Here is a 23,005-nt window from a genome sequence, read left to right on the forward strand (position 1 = left end):
CAAAACTGCATAATTTATATATATATATATCTTACATAATTTATAGAAATCTTGTCAACTACTGTATTTTCTTGCATATGACACATCCTCTAATGCCCCCAAATAAAACATTTACCTTGATTTTGGAAGACCAAATGTATTTAAATTTCCCACTCCCTGCCCAGTCATTGTCATCTATGCGATATTCTGCTACACTTCCTGGAAACTGATCTCAGGGGAATTTATACTACAATCACACAAGGTTGGGCCCCAGACCCTTGCTACAGCAGTAGCAAAACTGATTGGGCACCTATACACGAGCAGCAAGGCTGCTGTAACGCACTGCAATTACAGCACATCAGAGCAGACTATTTATCGAGTCTGCTGGAGCGTGGTAATTACCACACTCCAGCGTCTCATATATCAGCATCCCCACGCTTAAAAATTGTGGCAGGGGTGCTTTATCTAAAGCTCATTTAATATTTTAGACATGCACCATTTAACAAGCTTGATCTAAAGTGCTCCCACTGCCATTTTTAAACACAGGGAGGCCGATACACGAGATGCTCCAGGTGCTTTAATCAGAGCAGCTCTGGGTCCCCCCCAACTCACAAAGCACATGTATAAAAAGCCCTTAGTTATTTATTGTAGGTAGATCTTTATATAAATTTCCTGTAAATAAAGTGTAGTTTCCATATCACAAGATGTATCAAAATATTACCACCAGCTCATATGCTGCTTCAGGCATAAACTATAGTGCTCAGTGAATAGCTATAGTTGTGAGAGAATTAAACACAAGACTCCACCCCTTCAATTTCCTGAGCAGACACAAGTAGCAACCATCTTGGCAGCTGCATGGCACACAGGTCTCTAGGCATGCTTCTTTTCCAGCAAAGAAAAAAAGCTTCTCTGCTTTAAAAAATATCCACCCTAGTTTTGGAAGCTGATTTTGAGGGGAAGGGTGCATGTTTAGCATGAGAAATTATGGTAACTCCTGTTGGTTTGGAAAAAAGGCTGAGAAAGTCCAGGAATGACACATTTATTAGCCTTAATTCAACAACTTTAAGTCTATATACAAGATAGGGTATCATAGGTAATTCTGCATGCAGTTAGCAGGAAAAAGAAAAACATTATTAAGATTCTACAGTAAATCTGAGCTAACCATAAAGAAACAAACCCAAATGTACCTTTTAGGGGCTGTATATTGTGGAATATATGTAGAATATCTGTGCACTATAGGTGGATACTGTTAGATTGACTAAATATAAGCATTTGGATTTGGAATATATAGTACTTATAATCAGGCATTGGTCAACTCCAGTATAAAAAACCCACACATTTTGTGGTCACTATACTACAAAGAGTTACAGGCAGACTGTGTACAGTGTTGTAAAAAAAAAAAAATACAGCAAGCTAAATTAGGGATTTAGCTGGGAGCAAAAATAACAGTTTGCTTACTCTGTTGTTTGTGCAGCTTCCATGATAGGATCCTACAAAACCTATTTTTTCTTCCTAAACTTGGCAGTTTCTTGGTGCATTTATGATAAACTTTGATTGTCAGGCCATTCCAGTAACTGCTAATACTTATATATAGGCCAGATCCTGAAACTGACGTCACTGGGAGTTTTGCCACTGAATGAAATGGGAGCAAGATTAGTACCTCCGCCTTCCGAATAACTGAGAAAATAAAAATCTACTCCTTGTATATACAACAGGAGTGAAACGCTGGCCCCATTAGCATTAATGGCAACAACGGGAGCACTTTAATGTTGTTTCATTACATTGTAAATATTTATAATCCATTAGATAGCTCAAAAATTCATTAAAAAAAAACAAAACATTTTCTCTGCTGTTTCTGTTTAATAAGCTTGCTGACTCTTCCATTTGTGTAACATTTTCCTACTGAGCCTTGCATTTAGTAATGCGAGAGCAGCTGAAGCCGAGTACTTTTCTTAGCAGCCAGGCAGGTAAAGGACACACTAGTTAGCTCAGCAAGTCTGTACCACTTCAGATGCAGTCCTGTACATCCATTTAGAAGTGACAAGAATCTGTTAATAGGAATTGCCTACTTGAATCAGACAATATGGAGCAAGTTAAGGGCATACAATAACAGGGGGCAAAGGCTTCTGTTACTTTAAGATGGAGAGAACAGCAGGCTGGGGCTGCAATCTATTGGAAATAGCTGCGCTGGAGCAGTTGCATGAGAGGAAGCAGCTGCAGGAAGGGCTGAATTCAACTACTTGGGAGCTGGCTGCCTGGCACTGGACAAACAGGGTAGAGCTCCAGGCAGGTAGGAAGGGCTGCAGTTCAGCAGACCTAGCTGCACCTGAGGGAACACACTTCCAGCTGATCAGAGGCACCCATGACAAGAGGGGATGGAGCCCAGAGGAGTTACACGTTCAGCTTCTGAGCCAGAGCAGTTAGTTTGGCCCTGACCCCTGCAAAGAGGAGCTCCTGTCAACCTAATCTGTTGAGGAGCAGGAGCTTTAGACCTAGAGAAATACCTGGAAGGCTGGATGAGAACAAGCAGGTAAGGGATGAGATCTGCAGCAGTATGGTACCTCCAGGTGGGCTTTAAGTTTGAGTTGGAGATCAACTGGTTGGTGCTGGTGTTTGACTGGTGATTTGGGAGTAGCAGTAACAGGCAGACCAGAGGCCACAGAGCAGGGTGGTCCTGGTTCTAGGGCACTCTAGATCAGGATTGGCCAGAGTTACTCACTCTGGGAGCCACATCTGATCCTCCACTGAAGCCAGAGTAGGGAGTGGCAGGGAGCGGGGTGCTGTGCGACCCGGAGTGCACCACTGAGCCACTCCAGGTTTCCCCAGTGTCCCCCAGAGCCCCCTTAGGGAGAAGTGGGTGGGTCTTTGGCAGAGAAGCCCTGGAGAGCTGCAAGTATCATGCCAGCGAGCCACATGTGGCTCACAAGCTGTGGTTTGGCCACTGAGGCTCTAGATCTCGAGCCCTGCAATGCACAGAGATGCAAGGCTGGATAAGGCTTTGAGGGCTGAGGCCTAGGTAGAGGAGCTGGAGCCCAGGAGGGCTGAAGCCAAGATAGGGTCCGAGTCAGGGACCCAGTGGGTTCAGACAGGCCTGACCCTGACAGGACTGCTGTCTATCTGTCATGGAGTGAGGTAACCATGGACCTAAGCCCACTATGACAACCGTGAGCCTCTTTTAATTAGGGAGGCAACTTAATACATAACAACAGATTCCTTGGGATACCTCATTTAAAAAAAAAACAAACAAACAAACCAGGAGTTGGGGGGTGGGGTGGTCAGAGGTTCATAATAGTTTCGTAGTAGCTAGGGTCAGGAGGGACCCGAACAAATCATCTAGCCTGACCCCCTGCCACAGGCAGGAATGAATGCTGGGTTCACAAGACCCCAGCCACGTGATCGTCCAACCTCCTCTTGAATAAGCCCAAGGTAGGGGCGAGGACCACCTCCATGGGAAGTTGGTTCCAGATTTTGGCTGCCCTAACTGTAAAATATTGCCTTCTGATCTCCCACCCAAACCTATTCTCCATCAGCTTATGACTATTGTTCCTCATCACCCCAGGTGGTCCTGGGGAGAAAAGAGTTCTGCCTATTTGCTGTTGATCCCCCTTGATGAGCTTGTAGGCAGCCACCAGGTCCCCCCTCAGCCTCATGTTGCTGAGGCTGAACAGGTTCAGGTCCTTCAATCTCTCCTCGTAGGGCCTGTCCTGCTGCCCTCACACCAAGCGGGTGGCCCTCCTCTGAACCCTCTCCAGGCTGGCCACATCCCTTTTGAAGTGCAGCATCCAGGACTGGATGCAGTACTCCAACTGTGGCCTGACCAAAGTCGCATAGAGTAGGAGTATCACCTCTCTGGACTGGCTTGAGATGCGCCTTTGGATGCACGACAAGGTATGGCTGGCCTTGCTGGCTGCAGTCTGGCATTGGCGGCTCATGTTCACGTTGGAGTCAATAATAACTCCGAGATCCCTTTCCGCCTCTGTGCTTTCAAGAAGGGAACTCCCCAGCCTGTATGTATGCTGTGGATTCCTTCTCCCAAGGTGCAGCACCCTGCATTTGTCTACGTCGAACCCCATCCTATTCTCGTCTGCCCACTTTTGTAGTCTGTCTAAATCTAGTTGCAGCCTCTCTCTCCCTTCAAGTGTGTCCACCTCGCCCCCCATCTTAGTGTCATCAGCAAACTTGGACAGCGTGCTTTCCACCCCCTTGTCCAAGTTGCTGATGAAGATGTTAAACAGTGCGGGCCCGAGGACCAAGCCCAGGGGTACCCCACTGCTCACATCTCACCAGATCGAGTACAACCCGTCCACCACTACTCTCTGGGTGTGCCCCATCAGCCAATTTTTTACCCATCCAACTGTGCAGGCATCAATGCTGCAGTCACTTAATTTATTGATGAGGATGGGGTGAGAGATGGTGTCAAATGCCTTCTTAAAGTCTAGAAAGACTATGTCCACGGCGACACCATCATCCAAGGATTTAGTTACTTGGTCGTAAAAGGCAATCAGGTTGGTCTGGCAGGACCTGCCTTAGGGGCAATCGGCATGGGTTCACTAGAGCATGATCTCCCTTGCAGGCCCCCTACAGATATGCTCCTTGATGATCCTCTCCAAGAGCTTCCCAAGCACTGAGGTGAGGCTTACAGGTCTATAGTTACTTGGGTCCTCCTTCCTCCCCTTTTTAAAAATAGGGACCACATTAGCCAGTTTCCAGTCTCCTGGCACCTGGCCAGATGACCATGAATGCTCATACAGCCGGGCCAAAGGCTCCGCGATGACCCCTGTCAGCTCCCTCAACACCCTTGGGTAGAGGGCATCTGGACCTGCAGATTTAAAAATGTCTAGCCCTTCCAGAAGATCCCCAACTACATCTGCACTGACTGAAGGCTTGATACAGCTATCCCCAAGATTGTCCCTACCTCTGGTAGGTGGGATATCCCAGTTCCTGTTCAGGAAAACAGAGGCAAAGAAACTTAAAAATATCAGCTTTCTTGTCTGACGTGGCCACCAGATTACCATTTGTGTCTTGCAGGGGCCCTATATTGCCTGGTGCCCTCTTCTTGCTCCCGATGTACTTGAAAAAGGACTTTTTGTTGTCCTTAGTCCTGGACGCTAGCCAGTGAGTGCTCCAAGGGGGAACACAGAGCAGAGCGCCCCAGCCCATGTTCATGGATCCTTGAACAAGTCCAAGGACTCAGTGGATATGGCCCAGTGACGCTTTGTCTGGAGACATGAACAGATGAAGTACTGGAAGATGGACCCACAGTCACTGCAGGTCTTCCAGCCAGAGCCTCCTTCCTGGCCTGGTATTTGGTCAGCTTAGCCAGGGCTAGCTGCCATAGTCAGGGACCCAGTGGCTGGGTGAGTTGATGTGCCAGAGGACCTGATGAACAAAGCTAGAGTAAGGCCTGAAAAGCATGGGCATGGCCGTAGCAGGATAGAGGCCACGATTAGTGTTTTTAAGGAACAATTAGGGGCAGGAGGCCACAATTAAGGTGAGTAGGGTCCTGATCAGTGCCAGTAAGAAGCACAAGAGTCAGTGAGGCCCAGAATATTAGGTAGCAGACTTAAGGTCAATGCACATGATGAAAACCAAGGAGTTCAGCTAAGCAGATTGAACTAGGCCCAGTGCTGATCCATTAGGTTCACTCAAGATCTTTGAGGGTAGCCTCCCTTAAGGTAACGTCTGAAGTCCATCAAGCTGTGGCAGGTGAAGCAGTGAGGAGGATACCCCAAGAAGCCAAAGTGGGAAAGGCTCAGCTGCCAGGGAGTGGTATGCCCACTCAGAGTCATATTGATTTATCTTTGTTATGCAATATAAAATAAGGGAAAAGGCTAAAACTTCTACACTTGTAAATACACACTTGTATTTTCAACTATCCATTCATCTGATATAGGACGTACAGGATGAGAGATGGTCCCGTGTGTTAAAGTGTATGTGGCAAACACCTCAAATACAAGAGTCATTCATATTTGTCTGAATAAACGTATCACTTTTTTTCTTCCAGAAGCCCGAAGTGGCACAAATAGAGCAAATTATTTGTAATATTTCTCTGTTTAGCAAGTTGCATCAGTTACACTTTTGTTGGAGGAAGTGCAGAGTAAATAGCTTCCATGGAAGTCAATGAGATGTTTCTCACTGATGTCAAAAGAAACAGTAACTGGGGCCACTATGCATGCTTCACCCCCCTTGTTAGCTACCTTTATGGGCAGGAACCTACCCAATACACTGAGGCTGCCTCCAGATTTTGTGGTCAGGCACCATTTTTGTAGTGGAGTGCAACAGCTGTCCCCCCCATGCCTCCAATTGCCTGAGTGGCCCTGGATTGGAGGAAGGATTGCCTCTCCCCAGAGATTGATGGGTAGCCACCTGTCAATCTTTTGGGGGGGGGTGGGGGGGGACTCCCACTCCTCCCCAAAGATTGATGGGTGGCCATATGTCAATCTTTGGGGAGGGATGGTTCTTCTAGGGCCCTTACACTTGCTCCCACCTGGAGATTGACAGATGGCCATCTGTCAATTTCTAGCTGTGGTCCTGTAAGTCCTGCCCCTTCCTGATCACCAGGGATCCTAGTTTTCTCTGATAAACAAAACAAAACAGAACCCCCCCCGAATTTGCAAGTTGTTTAAAAATAAAATTAAAAAAAATAAATAACCCCCCCACCAAAAAAAAGTATTGTAAGTTCTCTAAAAAAAACCCCCTAAAATCTGTGATTAATATTGAAGGTCCCCTCAGCCCCTTTGGCCTTGCTGGTGCCCCTCACTCCCCATGCACAGCCACGTGGCCCTGTTCATGCCTCTCACTCCCCTCCCCCCTATCAGCCTTGTTGCTGCTCCTTGTCCCCGCATCCATAGCCCCTACTCCCCCAACCCTGCTGGAGGAGGCCCCTAGCTGCCAGGGCTATGGACCCAAGTCTGCAGCCGCCTGCTGCAGGCAGAGGGGACCTGCATCCCCCAGATCTGTATGCCTGCGTCTGCTCTGCTCAGGCTCCCCCCAATGCTCGTCTGCCCCGGGGCCTCTGCTGTTCAACAGGCAAGGCCTGGTGTGGCAGGGGACAGTAGAGCTGCACAGAAAAGATGCTTACCACTGCGAGCTCTGCACTGCACTGGCACTGTGCCTCCTATGCATGGGGCTGCAGTGAGAGCAGCAGCGTTGGGTTGTGCCCTTCGAAGCAGCGGCACGCACAGGGGGCCCAATCACCAAGGCAGTGCGGAGCTTGCAGCAGCAAGGAGATCCTTGTGCAGCTCTGCTGTTCCATGCTGTGCCTACTGGGCTGTGGAGGCCCCAGGGGAGGGAAGCAGGATAGGAACCTGAGCATGCAGCCCATGTCTGCCCCATGCAAAAATCTGTGGGGTGCAGGTCCCCCCTGCCCCTCTGGAGTGCACATGGCAGTGGAGAGCTGGCCCTTCCCATCCTGCAGACAAGCCACTTACGGCCGCATCCTGCTCCCTGCTGGGGCCCTGCAGCCACACATTACAGCCCCAGGCCCCAAGCACTGCCTGGCTGGGCAGCAGCCCCATCCCTACCCTGCTCCCTCCCGCCAGGGGCCTCAATCCTCCTCTCCTTCCCCCTTGCTCCCCCCACCCCCTCCCACTTACCTGTGCGAGCTGTTCCCTGGGCTTCCTGGGGTCATGTTCATGTACATGCACATGGTGCCCCCTGCCTGACTGCCCTCCTCCTGCTCCTTCCCAGCTGGAAGTCTGCCAGCCTGCAGGGAGCTTATTGCAAAACTGAAAAATACAGGTGCTTCTCTGGTAAAGTGAGAAATCTGCATTTGCCTCTAGTAAGAGGTATAAGTCTGTGGTTTACTCCATTTTTCTGCAGGAAACAGAAAACACGGATCCCTGCTGATCACCTTCCCCACTCCCATGTTTTAGGATACCAGGGCTTCCCACCCTTTTCTGCTGGCAGGTGCCTCCCCCCTGCCTTTCACTGGCTCACTGCCATTCTCCCACTTTTTCTATAGTCCCTGTGTGTGTTTTGTTTTGTTTTGTTTTTTTGCGGGGACTGATTTTTCACAAGGGACCTACCAAATCTGTGGCTTCTGCAAAAACCAGGAAATCCTGATTTTGATTGAGCCCTATTTAAGGGGTTTGAAGTGGGACCAAAACGTTATTACTAGTGTATAGACGAAAGTGAACATTTTTGAATTAATCGCATGATCAAAATGCAACATTTAAAAAAAATGAATAGATATTTTTGTTAAAAAACAGAAGGTCCTTCACCCTCCAATATAAAGTCAATGAAATAGCTCCTTAGAGTTCTCTTTTGTTAAACATAGATCTTCATACTTTTATACTGGTTATAAAGTATTATTTAGTGCTGCTGGACTGGAATTAAAGTGTCATACATCCGCAGATGATTAAGAGGAAGTGGACTGTTTGACTTACTAAATAATAAAAGAAGCTTAAGTTTGACTGTATGTATAAGTTATATTCCCTAGGTATTTGAAGCAGTTATCATATGAAATAAGCATTTTTAAACCAACTTAATGATCACCAGTGGTCCCACTGTGGGTTTAAGTATATCTTTACAAGATTTTTTCAGCAATGCATGAAAATATTCAAGTTTTAAAGCTTTGAAAATTCTTGTAAACTTTCAAACTTAACTACTGTTAGTTTGCAACTGAGACTCATTCAGTTCAACACATTTCAGATTTAAAATACTAGTAATTGCCTCTTTCTTTTTGCTTTTAGGGCGAGATCTTGGCCCAAGTCAATTACAAAACTCACTCCAAGAGGCCAAGATCTCACCCTCAGTTCATATATTTGGCTTCTACAAAACAAATTTGACCAAGTTATTTAAATTATTAATACAAAAAATTAATATTATATCAGTTTTGTGCAAGTTTCCTGGAAGCTAAATAAAAGTATTAAAATCACAATCAAATTTTAACTTAAAATGCTGGTATAAAATACTTTGGCTAACTCTATCACCCCATTAATTTCGTGGCCATACCTAGTGTCCGATGAAGCAGACTGTTGCTTACAAAAATTTATGATTCTCAATTAGTTTCTACTGTGCCACCCTGCCCTACCTTTTGCCTTCAGACTAACACAGCTAACCACTTCTTTGAACTCTTATGAAAATTCAAAAAAAACCCCCAACAACCCCCCCCCCCCAAAAAACCAACCAAACAAACAAAAAAAAAACAAACCCAAACCAACCAACCAAAAAAACCCACACATCCAAAACTCATGAAGGCATTAACACCACATAAAATTAAGCATTTCCATACAGGCACTCAAAAAATGGAATACCTAGAAGTGTGAACTCTTGAATTAAAAGTAATGTACTGAATATCACATGAAAGTTCCATGCTGAAAGTCAGACTTGGGACTAATTAAAAAGAGCATCCATTACAATAACTATGCTTAAATGTGTCTGAGAATTTATTTACCAGTAATAATTAGTATTCATATATACAATACCAATATTAAGAAGAAAAAGGACTACAGCTGTGATGTACTTGCCCTGATTATGACTACTTTAGTATTAATTTTATATAGATTATATTGACTTTGAAGCCAGATTTCACTGGGCCCAATCAAGCAGTTTGCTGGGAGCAAGAGAAGCCAGGTACCAGGCACCAGAGCCTGCTCCTAGAAGGCAAGTGAGCCAGGGCTGTCTGTGTGTTGTTTAGGTGTGTGCTCCAAAACAGCTGGCAGTCTTGCTGCCTGTATCTGACAAAAGCTCTAACAAGGGAGTAGAACTAGTTTAGTTTAGTACTCCCAGGAGAATACAAGATGGAGACTCCCTGGACCCTGGAGTAAGCAAATGGGGACAGCAAACAGGGCAGATCACAGGTCCGTTTGCTGCCTTCTTCTTTGAAGGGGAGCTTTTAAAAGGTAAGTTCTTTCTTTAATTCGGAATAACTAGCCAGATATTTAGCATAAGTAGCTAAAACTCAACAATTATATCAATACTTAAAGTTCATTCTTTAATTAGTGACAGAGCAAGTGAGGAGTTCGCCAAGGAGTTTGCTCAGAAACTCTCTCTCTCTCACCTTCCTTCACTGTAAGCTTGGTGAGAGGAACCAAGTTAGCAGGGGAAAGGGAACTTTTCAGGACCAAGGGGGACTGAACAGGCCAGCTTACAGGGGCATTTGATAGGGAAAGTTTGCTTGGAGAGCAGAGCAGGAGTAAGAAGATAGTGGATTTAAGAGATTCAGAGAGATGGATGGAGGATGTCGCAATGCCAGGTTTTCCCTCTGCTTGAACCTGTGAGGTGTCTGTCCAGGCAGGACCATTCACCACAGAGGCTTCTACCCAGGTCCAGGTTTGGTGCTGTAGAGACAGCAGCTTGCAGGTTCCTTCCAGTGACAGCCAGGTGGGGGAGTGCCTGCAATGTGAGTAGTGCCTCCTGGTGGTGTCCCTCAGGGAAGCAGGCAAGAGGTGGCAAGGCTCGGAAACATGCTCAGCCATGAGGAGTTCATTGACTTGGTGCTGGAGGAGACCTCTAGGACTGCAAAAAAAGGACTGCTCAAAGCAGTGCTGAAAAGAAAGAGGACATGGAGTCCCAGGGAAGTGAAAGCTTGTGACCTCTGGCAGCAAGCAGAAGTCTTCATCCCTACCTGCAGTGGTTTGGCTGGAGAACAGATATGGAGTCCTAGCAACAAAGGAGAAGGAGCACAGCAGAGGAGGGTCAGGCCAGGCCTCCCCAAGTTTGGAAGGATTGAGACCACTGCCACCAAGAGGAAGTGATGGCTGGTGGTGGCTGGCAACTCCCTTCTGCAGGGGATGGAGGCATTTATCTGCTGGCCTGACTTGTTGTCTCAGGTGGTCTACTGCTTGCCCAGAGAATGAATCAGAGATGTCATGGAAGGATTACTGAGACTCATCTGGTCCTCTGACTACTACCCCAAGCTGCTCATCCATGTGGGCATCAAATGATACTACCAGGGGGTGGGGGGGACCCTGACCAGATCAAAGAAGTGACTTCAGGGCTCTGGGTACAAGGGTGAAGGGGAAAGGGGCACAGGTCATGTTCTCCTCAATCCTCCAGTCAAAGGGAAGGATCTGGGTAAAACTTCCTGCAAATCAATGTATGGTTGCAGAGACGTTGTTACCGGCAGGGGTTTAGCTTCTTCAAATCATGGGACACTGCTCCAAGAAGGGTTGCTGGAAAGCAGTGGGATCCACCTGACAAAGAGAGGGAAGAGCATCTTTGCAGACAGGTTTGCTAACCTGGTGAGGAGGGCTTGAAAACTAGGTTTGCTGGGGGGATGAAGAGCAAAGCCCTGAGGTAAGTGGGTGACCTGGAGGAAGCACAAGCAAGATGGGGCTACAAGGGAGTCCTTCTCATTCTTCCTGAGAAACTAGGGTAGTCTGCTCGTTACCTCATGTGTCTGTACATGAATGCATGGAGCCCGAGGGGAAAAAAGCAGGAAGAACTGGAAGTCCTCACACAGTAACAGAGTTGTGATGCAATTGGAATAACAGACTTGGGATAGCTCACATGACTGGAGTACTGTCGTGGATGGGTATAAACTGTTCAGGAAGGACAGCCAGGGGAGAAAGAGGAAGATGGAGTTGCTCTTTAGGTAAAAGAGCCATTTGCTTGCTCAGAGCTTCAGTATAAAAAAAAAAAACCAAAAACTGGAGATAACCCTGAGATTTTCAGCAGGCCTAGGGTCAGAGGGGAGAGCAACAAGGGTGATGTCATGGTGGGTGTCTGCTATAGACCACCAGACCAGGAGGATGAAGCTTTCCTTCAAACAACTAATGGAAATTTCTGGATTACGGGCCCTAGTTTTCATGGGGGACTTCAGTCACCCAGACCTCTGCCAGAGGGAAATACAGCAGTGCACAGGCAATCCAGGAAGCTTTTGGAAAAAGTGTTAGAGAGACCAACTAACAGTCATGCTCTTCTTGACCTGCTGCTTATAAACAGGGAAGAATTGGTGGGGTGTGTAGTGGTGAATGGCAGCTTGGGCAGCAGTGACCATGAGATTGATAGAGTTCAGCATCCCGAGGAAAGGAAGGAAGAAGAGCAGCATAGTAAGGACCCTGGACTTCAGAAAACAAAGAATTTGCCTCACTCAGGGAACTGATAGGATCCCCCAGGAGTCCAGGAGAGCTGGTTGTACTTTAGAGAAACCTTACTGAGGGTGCAGGAATGAGCCATCTTGATGTGCAGGAAGACTAGCAAGTATGGCAGAAGACCAGTTTGGCTTAGCAGGGAACTCAGTTAGCTAAAACACAAAAAGGAAGCTTACAAGTGGAAACTTGGCCAAACAACTAGGGAGGGATATAAGAATATTGCTGGGGCATGCAGGGATGAAGTCAGGAAAGCCAAAGCGCAATTGGAGTTGTAGTTAGCAAGGGATGTGAACAGTAACAAGAATTTCTACAAAGTATGTCAGGAACAAGAACAGGATGAGAGGAAAAAAAAAAGAAGTGTGGGTCCCTTACTGAATGAGGGAGGCAACCTAGTAACAGAGGATGCAGAAAACACTAAAGTACTTAATGCTTTTTCACTTCAGTCTTCACAGGCAAGGTCAGCTCCCAGACTACTGCACCTGGAAGCAGTTTGGGGAGGAGGTGAGCAGCCAGCAGTGGCAAAAGAACAGGTTCGGCAATATTTAGAACAGCTGAATGTGTACAATGCCATTAGACCAGAAAGTGCACTTGAGGGTGCTGAGGAAGTTAGCTGATGCAATTGCAGAGCTGTTGGCTATTACCTTTGAAAAACCTGTGGTGATTGGGAGAGGTCCCGGATGATTGGAAGAGGGCAAATATAAATTCCCCATCTTTAAGAAAGGGCAGGAAGAGGATCCAGGGAACTACAGACCAGTCAGTCTCTGGAAAATCATGAAGTAGGTCCTCATCAAATCCATTTAAGTACTTATAGGAGAAGGTGATTAAGAACAGTTGGCATGGATTCACCAAGCACAAGTAATGCCTGACTGTTTTGATTACCTTCTATTATGGGATGACTGGCTCTGCGGATGCAGGAAGAACAATGGACATGGCATACTTTGATTTTTGATATTGTATTCCACAACATTCTTGCAAGCAAGCTAAGGAAGTACAGGTTGGATGAATGGACAGAAAGGTGGAACCTGGCTGGATTGTCAGGCTCAAAGGCTAGTAATCAATGGCTCAATGCCATTCAGAAGCCAGTATTAAAGTGGAGAGCTCCAGGGACTGGTTGTGTTCAATATCAACAATCTGGGAAATGGGATAGATTGCACCATCAGCAAGTTTGCAGATGACACCAAGCTGGGGGGTGGGGGCGAGCAGTAGATATGTGGAGGGTAGGGTCAGGATTCAGAGAGACCTGGACAAATTGGGGGATTGGGTCAAAAGGAATCTTACTGAGTTCAACAAGGACAAGTAAAAAGTCCTGCACTTAGGATGGAAGAGTCCCACACAATAGTACAGACTGGGGGCTGACTGGTTAAGTATCAGCTCTGCAGAAAAGGACCTGGGGGTTACAGCAGACAGTAAGCTGAATATAAGCTAACAGTATGCCCCTGTTGAGAAGAAAGCCAACAGCACACGGGCTTGCATTAGCAGAAGTATTGCCAGCAGTTTGAGGGAAGTGATTATTTCTCTCTACTTAGCTCTAGCGAGGCAACATTTGGAGTAGTGTCCAGTTTTCAGCCCCCCCCAAAAGGTCTGGACTCTCTCCAGTTGGTCCATCAGAAGGCAACAAAAATGGTTGGAAGGCTGGGGCACGTGACTTCTGAGAGGCAATAGAATTGGGCTTATTTGGTCTGGAGAAAAGATGACTGAGGTGGGATTTAATAACAGCCTTCAACTACCTGAGTGTGGTTGCAAAGAGGATGGAGCTAGAATGTTCTCAGTGATGGCAGATAATGTGACAAGGAGCAATGGTTTCAAGGTGCAGCAAGGGACATCTGGCTAGATACGAGGAAGAACTCTCATAAGGAGTGTTGTAAAGCAGTGGGACAGGCTACCCAAGGAGCTGGTGTAATTTTAAGATACAGGTAGACAGAGCATTAGCTGGGATGATCTAGTTGGGGCTGGTACTGCTTTGAACAGGTGGTTAGACTAGATGACCTCCTGAGGTCCTTTCCAACCCTAACTTTCTATTGGTGCCTATATACATGCAGTAAGGCTACAATTACATGTCAGAGCAGACTCGATTGAGTCTGCTGGAGCATGGTAATTATTGCACTCTAGCATGGTCTCAATGATGAAAAATGGCAACAGATGCATTTTAACTATAGCTCGTTCAAGAAGCTTTAGTTAAAGCACCCCTGCAGCCATTTTTTTAGCATGGGGAATCTGATATAAGATGCTCCAGGTGCTTCAGACTGACCGGGATATCATTCTTGGGATGCACTTCCTTCCCTTTTTTAAAGATGGGTACTTTATTTGCCTTTCTCTATCATGTGGAACCTCATCTGACTGCTACAAGTTCTAAAGCCAATGAATGGCTCTGCAATCACTTAAGTGTATCCTAGAGGACTAAAGAATTCATCTCATTGAGCCCAGATTGTCCAAGTAATTTCCAACCTATTGGGCACATCTACATATGTCCCTCCACCCCCCATGGCATAGTTGGTACTGTGCTGTTGTTTAGTACTGAGGAAGTATTAACTAATGGTGCAGTAACAGCTATTACTATGCTGTCCCAGCAGTGCACATTATTTTTTTAGACACTACGTTGCCATAGTGACATGCTATAGTGAGGTAGCTCATTGCTACAGCAATGTAGTATCAACATCACGGTTTGTGCCTGGTGACACTACGTTGCCATGGCTTCTCTAAGTCGATTATCTCCACCCGTAGCGTTACTGCTAAACTATGCTCGTCATCTGATAACGAGACCTTATTCAGGAAGGCTGAAGTAAAAAGACACTAAATACCTCTCCTTTGTTTGCATCATCCATTATTAGATTATCCTTCAGTAAGGGATCCAATGCTTTCCTAGGTCTTCCTCTTACAGCTACCAAAGGGCATAAAATAGCAAAAAACCCGTTCTACAAGTACGTTAGAAGTATCTCAATCCATTCATTGGTCTTTTCCCTGTGTGCCCATGAAGTATTCTTATACTTTTCCCTAGTAATATAAACAAAGTTTCCATTTTTCTTAAGATTCATTCTTGAATTGTAACTCATTGAAGAGTTTGCCATTTAGGTAGTCAACCTCTTGATGCATTTCCCTCTCTTACTTTCATAAAGTCTGTTCTTGTACTACCAATATAATCTTTTTTTAGACACCCCCCCCCCCCCCCCCATCTCAGTTGAGACCGGTCCACCCATTCTCAGAGTATGTTGGCTTCTTTGAAATTGAAGAGATTTAGGGAAATTTTAAGCAAATCTGAAGTTGAAGGGATATCCTTTGCTGCTTTTCACATATTAAATTCTGGACTCTCTTCAAGACAGTATATCTTTAAACACATTTAATGTAACCCAAAACGCATGACATAAACAAGTTTGTTTTCCTAGGCATTACATAAAGATGGGCAAACAGAAGGATTTATTCTGTTAATTAGCCTCCATAGCGGGAACACACAAGGTTGGTAAGTCTGCAGAAAAACTGAAAACACACTGTCATGTCCCATGACGGTAAAATACGAATGACAAATTCTGAAGGACATTCTAAGAAACTATATAAGTATACAGTGACGCAGCAATGCAGCTGCTGACGGATGAAACTCCTATGCTCTCTCTAGGTGTACCATTGATTTTTCCATCACAGAAAATATATTTGTGCTCAAAGTATACATGAGGCAACTTGCTTACCTTGGCATACATTATGTTCGCTTTGCTCATACCCAGTTGCACATTGTATTTGATGAGTTGGATTTGGAGGTCCTTGCTGAACATCCACAGGGGTACGTCGAATTACGCTGTTCCGTCCACCAGCAGAATCAGCAGTTGCTGCATCTTGCTCATTTACAATAATTTGGGCTGTTCTAGGTAGACAGAGGTATCCTCCATAGTGGTTAACACATTTCATCCCACCTTTACATGCATCTGGGACAATTTCACATTCATCAATATCTGTGGTTAGCAACAACAGAAGTCATGCTTTAATATGGAATCTTTGAGATTTTAAATACAAGTAACATAGCAAGGCATGCAAGCATGGTTCTACTGTCCAAAATCATTTGAGAGATTTGGAAGATAATACACTAGAAACTACTAAAAATATCATTAAGTAGTCTTTCTTTTGTAATGACTTACAGTACCTTTACACTGCTGCCTATAGGGATCCCATTCATAGCCATCTGTACATTGCTGCAGAAAAAGGAAATGCAGGAAAAAAAAAATGAATTAATACTTCAAAAATAAACAAAAAACAAACAATCAGTATGTACTTGCTACTGCTATAAACATTGTCCAGCAACACAAATAAAAAAAAGCTTAAATCATAAAAAAGAAAAAAAAGTCAGGCTTATGTTGTTTCTATATTGAGGACAAAACCAAAAATAGTTGTTACACAGCAATATTGCAACAAGATTAAATGCAAGTTGTGGGGGAAATGAATGATCCTTTTGTAAATTTTGCTCTCAAGTGCTCAGTGTGTCCTGAGCAGTGAGCACTTTCGATGCCTCCAGAACTCAGGGAGAGAAGATGGTGCTAAACTACTTTAACCCATTACAGCTGGAAGTGGTGATCCTGCCAACTGTTACTTGTTTTGACTTCAATAGTACTACAATACTGCCGACTCAGAAGTCATGAATAAGACTAGAGAATAAGAATAAAAAAAAATATATCATTTGGGGGTTCTTTATTTGCCTTTCCTTTTAAGCTAAGGTCCATTTTCTCAAGCTTTTCCATCAAACGTGATGACTACAAACTACATTCAGGATAAAGGGATACTGATAGTGTTACATAATTATTTTAGGAAAAACACCAACTATTGCAAGACTTGCAGTAAAATTGAGGGTGTTAATACCGTTATTGCTGGGACTATGAATATGGTTGTCAAAGCCAATGAGACTACAGTCCATGTAATCAATCATATCAACATGCTCTACAAACATGAGAAAGATTAAGGTGATGAGCCCCAGAAATTAAAAAGGCACCTACATTTTCTGTCTATTCAAAAGCATTCATTTCCAGAATGTAATAGCCAATTATCAACTGAAATTGCATGACTGAACAGTATTATGTAATTAAATATGGTCTGAATCAATGGATCAACTAAGCTGTGTAGTATGTGCATGCACCCATCTGTTCTGATTAGCATATTGTTCCCATAACATTACAGTAAGAAAGTTGAGTATATTAGGCAGCCAAAAAATGGTGAATAAAATTTAATTCTTGGTGTAATTTCTCCACTTTAGCAGAGCTACTCCAGAGGTGTATTTGACAAGTATTGTTGTGCATGTTACTTAATGTGCTATTTTGAAGTTGTTTTGTGAAACTTGTTACTATTGCAGATTGAGTCAGTAGAAGCTAAAACATTGTTTAGTCACAGGTGACACTAGTAATCTGCCAAAAATGCAGCACTGAACTAGAGTAGTCTCCAATGCTACGAAGGGGTAAAAGCACAGCTAATTGTATTATAATTCTAGCTCTCTAAAGGAATGACTACATGCCGAGTTGACACCAAAGTTAATGTAGCTATGAAAACCCAAGCCCACAGGAAAAACAGCAAATGCATGTATTTACTGAATCACCCAATTCCTGTTAATGCACAACAGAAGTAGTATCAACTACACATTGCTGAGCCAATTCTGCTCCTACTGAAGTAATTGGGAATTTTGTCTTTGATTATCTTAGTGAAACCAGGATTCATCATATATTGTATATTTGAATTTAAAAACATTAATCTATTAAAAGAGTATAACATTTTTAGGGACTTTTTGGAATTTTACATTAGGTCAAAACAAAATTAGGCAGGATTACAAGGAGGATGCTACAATTGTTAGCAAATACAAAAAGAAAGGGGTGGGGGTGGTGTGTGTATGCAAGACATCTGCATACTAGGTATTTGGGCCTACGTTCAACTCCCATGGATTTCACTGTATGCATTTAAACTATTGAAATCCATGGGACACAGGTGCCTAATCATCCTTTTGAACTCTAACTCTTATACATCTTAAAACCCTCAATAACACATAGATTGATCCTGGAATACTTACTCGGGCAAACCATCTGACTGAGTTCAAATGAGACTACTTGTGCAAGCTGTAACTGCATGACCTCAGGCTTGTTGGCCATGATCCTACAACTTGCTGCATGCTCTGTGCTTACTTGGATTTCTACTGATTTCAATGGGGCTCTGTACAGGCACAAGAGTCCATCCATATCGAACAAGTTTCAGGGCAGGACCTTTGCTTCTCATAGGGATCAAATATGAAAACATGGGATTTCCCCTCTTTGATCCACGTTAATATCAATGCCAGCTTTCACCAGGCCTTTTATTATATAGACTAGTGAGCAACCATAGATGGAAAAGCAACCTACCACCCTGCCCTATTCTAAAAATCACATCAAGTTTTGGGAAACAAAACATATTTCCAGTATCTGTTTGAATTTGGTTGAGAGCTCACAAATGACTGCTTAACAATATTATCAACGCTGACTTTAAAAAAAAACAAACAAAAAACAACCCCCCCCCCCCCAAAACCAGACCTACTAGAAAAAGCTCACACAGTTCATTACATTTTAAGGCTAACATTTCAGAGTACATACATGTTGTCAAAACATGTTGAAACCTCCCAAGGGAAATGGAGCAAAACAATTGACCCAATTCCTAAACTACATAACTACATGGTGTTTCACATATTTACTTAAAGACAAAATTACTAAACGTGTGTGTGTGTGTAAATTTTATTCAGGCTTTGACGGTCTTATTTCCTAGAATTAGGAAATGCATGTGTCAAAATAAATTTTCTATTACGGATGATACTACTTTGTTTTACACTTATCTTTTTAGCCTCTATTTTTCCCCCACCCATAAAACAGAACAAAATTTCTTTTTGAGTGTTCAGAACCTTGTGAAATTTGGCTATAAAGACTAAGTTCATAAATTTAGTTCAGTACCTTAAAAAACAAACACACACCAAACCCAAAACAAAACAATTTTTCAAAATAAATGAAAAACTAACTGCTGAACCCTGCAAAGCTTAAAATCCTAAGACACGGTTTCACTATAGAAGCAGTTTAGTCTAAGATTAACATATAACGTTACAGGACTTTTAACTGAGCAGTGTATATTGGTAGAGACCACAGTTTCTCTGCAGGGTCATTTAGGAAAGAATCTCTGCTAAGTAATAATTATCTCAAACTCTGTTAAACCTTACCGTGTATGTTATGGTTTCCTCAGTTTCCTGTGAACTTACTGTAGTAAGAACAAAAGCAGCCAAGAATGTAACTGTCAACATCATGAATCTTGAAAGAAACAAAAACAGGATTTTTTTTTTTTAGCATTTGTTTGCTGTAAACTCAGAATTTCCAGCTATGGGGCTTGGTTCTGCCCACCTTGTTAAGGTAAGACTTCCACTTGAGTCAATAGAAGGACTAAAATGGTAGAATGAGGAAGCCAGGACTGGGGTCCTTTTTATATTAGTGAGGTAAGTGCTGAAGTTTTAACAATGTTTCAAGCCCGCCTTAACTCAGCCGAAACTGACAAATAATGCAACAATTAATGCTGAAAAATACTTGACTTCTGTTCTCCAAAACAGTGTTACTCAAGTATCCTATACATAAAACTTCCTGGTAATTGTCTGTTTTGGTTTGTAAGTTAATTTTCCAGTGACTATGTGTTCAACCACAAGCTTGTGACCGAGACGCGCGCACACACACAGAGAAATCTCTAACAAGAGAAAGAAAAAGGGGAAAAAGATGGAAACAGGATTTACTTAGATTGTGCTAGTTCTTATAAACAACTTGCAAGTTGTATTATCTAAATATAGATCAAATGTAGCCTCACTTCCTGGGTTTTCCAGCACAGTACTCACACAACAGTGCAAAAAGAACCTAGATCTGGCACCTACATCCCATGGTTCTTACCATTTATTTATGCTTGTTGCAACCTGAAGATGTAGAGCTTGAGACCCCTCAGTATAGTGACAACACAAGAGGTCCGATTAAAAAAAAAAAAAAAAAAAAAAATCAGATCTTGCTAGACCTGCCTAAGCCCAAAAATGCACCAGGACATTATTAGAGGAAGTTTTGTGTTTCTGATTCCATCAAAACAATTGCAACCTTTCACCTCCTGGTACTAGAAGACTGCAAACAACTCCTTTGGCACCTGCACTCCACCAGATCTGGCCAGCTGCCTTATCTCTAGTCTCACCATCTAAATTGAGCACATAGGCATCATTGCTAGCTCACCGTGATCATCTGGATTCCAGGTTATCCGAGTGCAACAGAACCGCAAAACCTATGCATCCAGCAATTGAAACTGCCTGGGTTTGGCACTGAACAACTCCTGCCAATCACGTTTACCATACAAGCATGTGAGCCTTCCCTTCCAGGAATTCCCCTACCTTCACCCATGCATTTTGGTACCAGTCCGTTGTGTGGTGCTGCTGCTGCTACTACAGTTAAAGGTGTGTTAGAATCATAAGTAGGGCTGGAAGGGACTTCACAAAGTCATGAAGTCCAGCCCCCTGCTCAAGGCAGGACCTCTGACTAATCCACCAGCCAGGCAACTGTCTAGCCTGCTCTGGTGCAGTTATAAAAACATTCAGACTACCATTAACATGACTGTACATAGAGAAGTGCTATTTTTAAGCCATTTTGCTATAGTTTCTGATAGCACCAAATCTGGTGTTAGGTGTTGTGCAAAGGAAGGTGTGTGATCCTTGCCCTACACAGCAAATAATCTAAAAGCACAGGCAAACAGACAAAGACTAGTGCAAGACAACAGAGCACAAGTAGTGATCAGCATCTAGTTACTTGAACTATTTTTTTTGTTCTTTTAATATCGTGTCTCAGGCCAGATTCACCAAGTCAGTTCCAAATCCCATCTACCGAGCAGAGCTCACTGGCTCGGGTCTGTGTGGTGTTACCACTAGCAAGCATCTTATCCCCCACACTCTTCAGCCTGCAGCTTCAGATCCTCACAAATCCATGGCAGGCATCCTATGTGCAAGCCCCGAGTCTGGAGGTGTTGGGGTTCACATGCCTGAGTCTCACTTGCCCTTAGCCAGAAGGCTCAAGGGGCAAGAAAGGGAGAAATGCCCTATCTTCATAAAATAAAGTGTGTAGCTAAGATCCTCCCACTGGGAGACTAGAGTAGACCCTTGTAGCAGGGCGGGTCTGTGGTGCCATCCCTCAACTAGGCAAAGCCATCACATATCAGGGAGAAGAGGATCTCCCTTTCCAGGGACTAGAAAGCCACCTGGACTGATCTGACCTCTGCCATGGTGATCAGAGCATCTCCCCTGCCAGGGAGAGGGCTACATGCAAGCAGGGTTCAAATGACACTTTGCTTTTTTTTTTTTTTTTTTTGGGGGGGGGGGGGGGTCTCTGCAAAGAAAAAAAAAAAAATTGGACCACCCATCACAATGCCTTAGTAGAGATCCTCTAGGTTATGCTTTTCAAATCGAGGGGGGCTGTCATTAGTTCAAGACAGGAGTGTCCAGAATGTTGTTGCTGAACTCACAACACATCAGTCATCTCTTATGGGGGGGCTCAGCCCCCCCGGCACGCAGGGCCCCGAAGTTTTTGCAACAGCGGGCGGAGGGCAGACCGGTAGGGTCCAGCAGGCACATCCCGAGCGCAGGGCAGGGCTCATGCCTGGCACTCCCAGACGGGCGGCCAGGTAGCCTTGCGCTGGGGCACACACTTGGCAGCATCTCAGCCCAGGCCCTGCTGGCTTGAAAACTCCCTTTCTCCCGGGCCGGGAGCGGAGCTCAGTACCGCGCTCCGGCTCCCTCCCGCAGCCCCCTGCTCCTAGCAGCGCCGGCACGGGGCATCCTCCCAGCAGGCGAGCGGGAAGCGCCCCGCAGCCCCCGGGCAGGGCAGGGCAGAGCAGGGAGCGGCTTACCTGCGGGCAGCACTGCACAGCACAGCCCCGCTCCGGTGCCAGCGCTGGCTCTGCTCAGCTCAGCTCAGCTCGGCTCTGCCCGGCTACACACCGCTCCAGGGCTAAATAACGCGCTCCCGGCTCGCGCCGCATGTGCCGCACGCCCCCTGCCGACCCGCGCGCGCGTAACCCCTCCCGCCGCCGCCTCCCGTAACGCGGCCTCCCCGGCCCGGGCAGCGCCCTCTGAGGGGCCGCAGCGCTTCCTGCCCCTGCGGGCGCCGCCCTCCGCGCCTCCGCTCCGGACTTCCCAAGCAAGTGCCTGCCTGGCAGGGGAGCAGCGTGGCTAGCCAGGTAGGGCTTGGCTTCGTGGCTTGTGGTGACCCACCTGCTTCTTTCTAAACTCCTCCTTGCGCAGGTGTTAGTCACAGAAGTCATCTAGGCCAGTGGGTCTCAACCTTTGTTTTTTTCACCAGGACCCATTTGTCAACAGCGATGGGGAGCATAGATTCATAGATGTAGGGTCGGAAGGGACCTCAGTAGGTCAAGTCCGACCCCCTGCCCCTGGCAGGAAAGAGCACTGCAGTCAAATGACCCCAGCCAGCTGCTTGTCCAGTCCATTTTTTTTGGGCCCCCCTGCAAGATATAGTTTTGGGGCCCCCTGATGCAAAGTGGCATTGGCCAAATGGTGGCATTAGCAGTGGCGGGGAGGGAGCCAACGGCAACCTGGCGTGGTGGCAGCTGCCTACCCCACCCCTTGCCATAGCACTGATTGCTAATGTTCAGGGCTGCAGGGGGCCCCTTGGCTGCGAGGCCCCCACAGCCACAGGTTCTGCAGGATAGGGTGGGCCGGCCCTGATAAGGAGTCTTGGCCCAGTACCCCTCACATCCAACCTGTTGCTCCCGTCCCTTGAGGGGGGCTGAATCAGGGCAACCGCCCTGAGCCCCACGCTTTGGGGGGCCCTGCGGAGCCAGGTGGAGCGGCCACATCCAGCCACTCACTACCCGTCTCCCCACCCTGCCGCTGCCGCCGCTGCTGCTGTTGCTGGCCATGGCAGCCTTTTTTGGAACCGGGACACACGGGATTGGGGCGGGGCCTCACATGGGCTGATTTGCCCCAGCCCCAC

General features: G+C 45.6%; 1 protein-coding gene and 1 long non-coding RNA gene across 8 annotated transcripts in view; one reads left to right on the forward strand and one right to left on the reverse strand.

Moving 5' to 3' along the window:
- Positions 1 to 21,998, reverse strand: part of EFEMP1 (EGF containing fibulin extracellular matrix protein 1) — a 102,170-nt gene extending 80,172 nt beyond the window's left edge. The window contains exons 1-4 of one of the 4 annotated variants that reach the window (XM_006270873.4): positions 21,903 to 21,998; positions 19,210 to 19,297; positions 16,144 to 16,192; positions 15,695 to 15,955 (exon numbers count right to left, since the gene is read on the reverse strand). In XM_006270873.4, the coding sequence (XP_006270935.2) occupies positions 15,695 to 15,955; positions 16,144 to 16,192; positions 19,210 to 19,293 (394 nt within the window). In that variant the 5' untranslated portion in view covers positions 19,294 to 19,297; positions 21,903 to 21,998. Of the gene's footprint in view, positions 1 to 15,694; positions 15,956 to 16,143; positions 16,193 to 19,209; positions 19,298 to 20,242; positions 20,365 to 20,397; positions 20,476 to 21,902 lie in introns of those variants that run through there. The other 3 variants (XM_006270872.4, XM_019500720.2, XM_019500721.2) reach the window with 3 other exon arrangements.
- Positions 21,999 to 22,085: 87 nt separating this feature from the next.
- Positions 22,086 to 23,005, forward strand: part of LOC132246413 (uncharacterized) — a 123,263-nt gene continuing 122,343 nt past the window's right edge. The window contains exon 1 of one of the 4 annotated variants that reach the window (XR_009457657.1): positions 22,086 to 22,232. This is a non-coding gene — a long non-coding RNA (uncharacterized LOC132246413). The remainder of the gene's footprint in view (positions 22,233 to 23,005) is intronic. The other 3 variants (XR_009457656.1, XR_009457655.1, XR_009457658.1) reach the window with 3 other exon arrangements.

Source organism: Alligator mississippiensis, chromosome 1, assembly GCF_030867095.1.
Source record: "Alligator mississippiensis isolate rAllMis1 chromosome 1, rAllMis1, whole genome shotgun sequence".
Lineage (NCBI taxonomy): Eukaryota > Metazoa > Chordata > Crocodylia > Alligatoridae > Alligator > Alligator mississippiensis.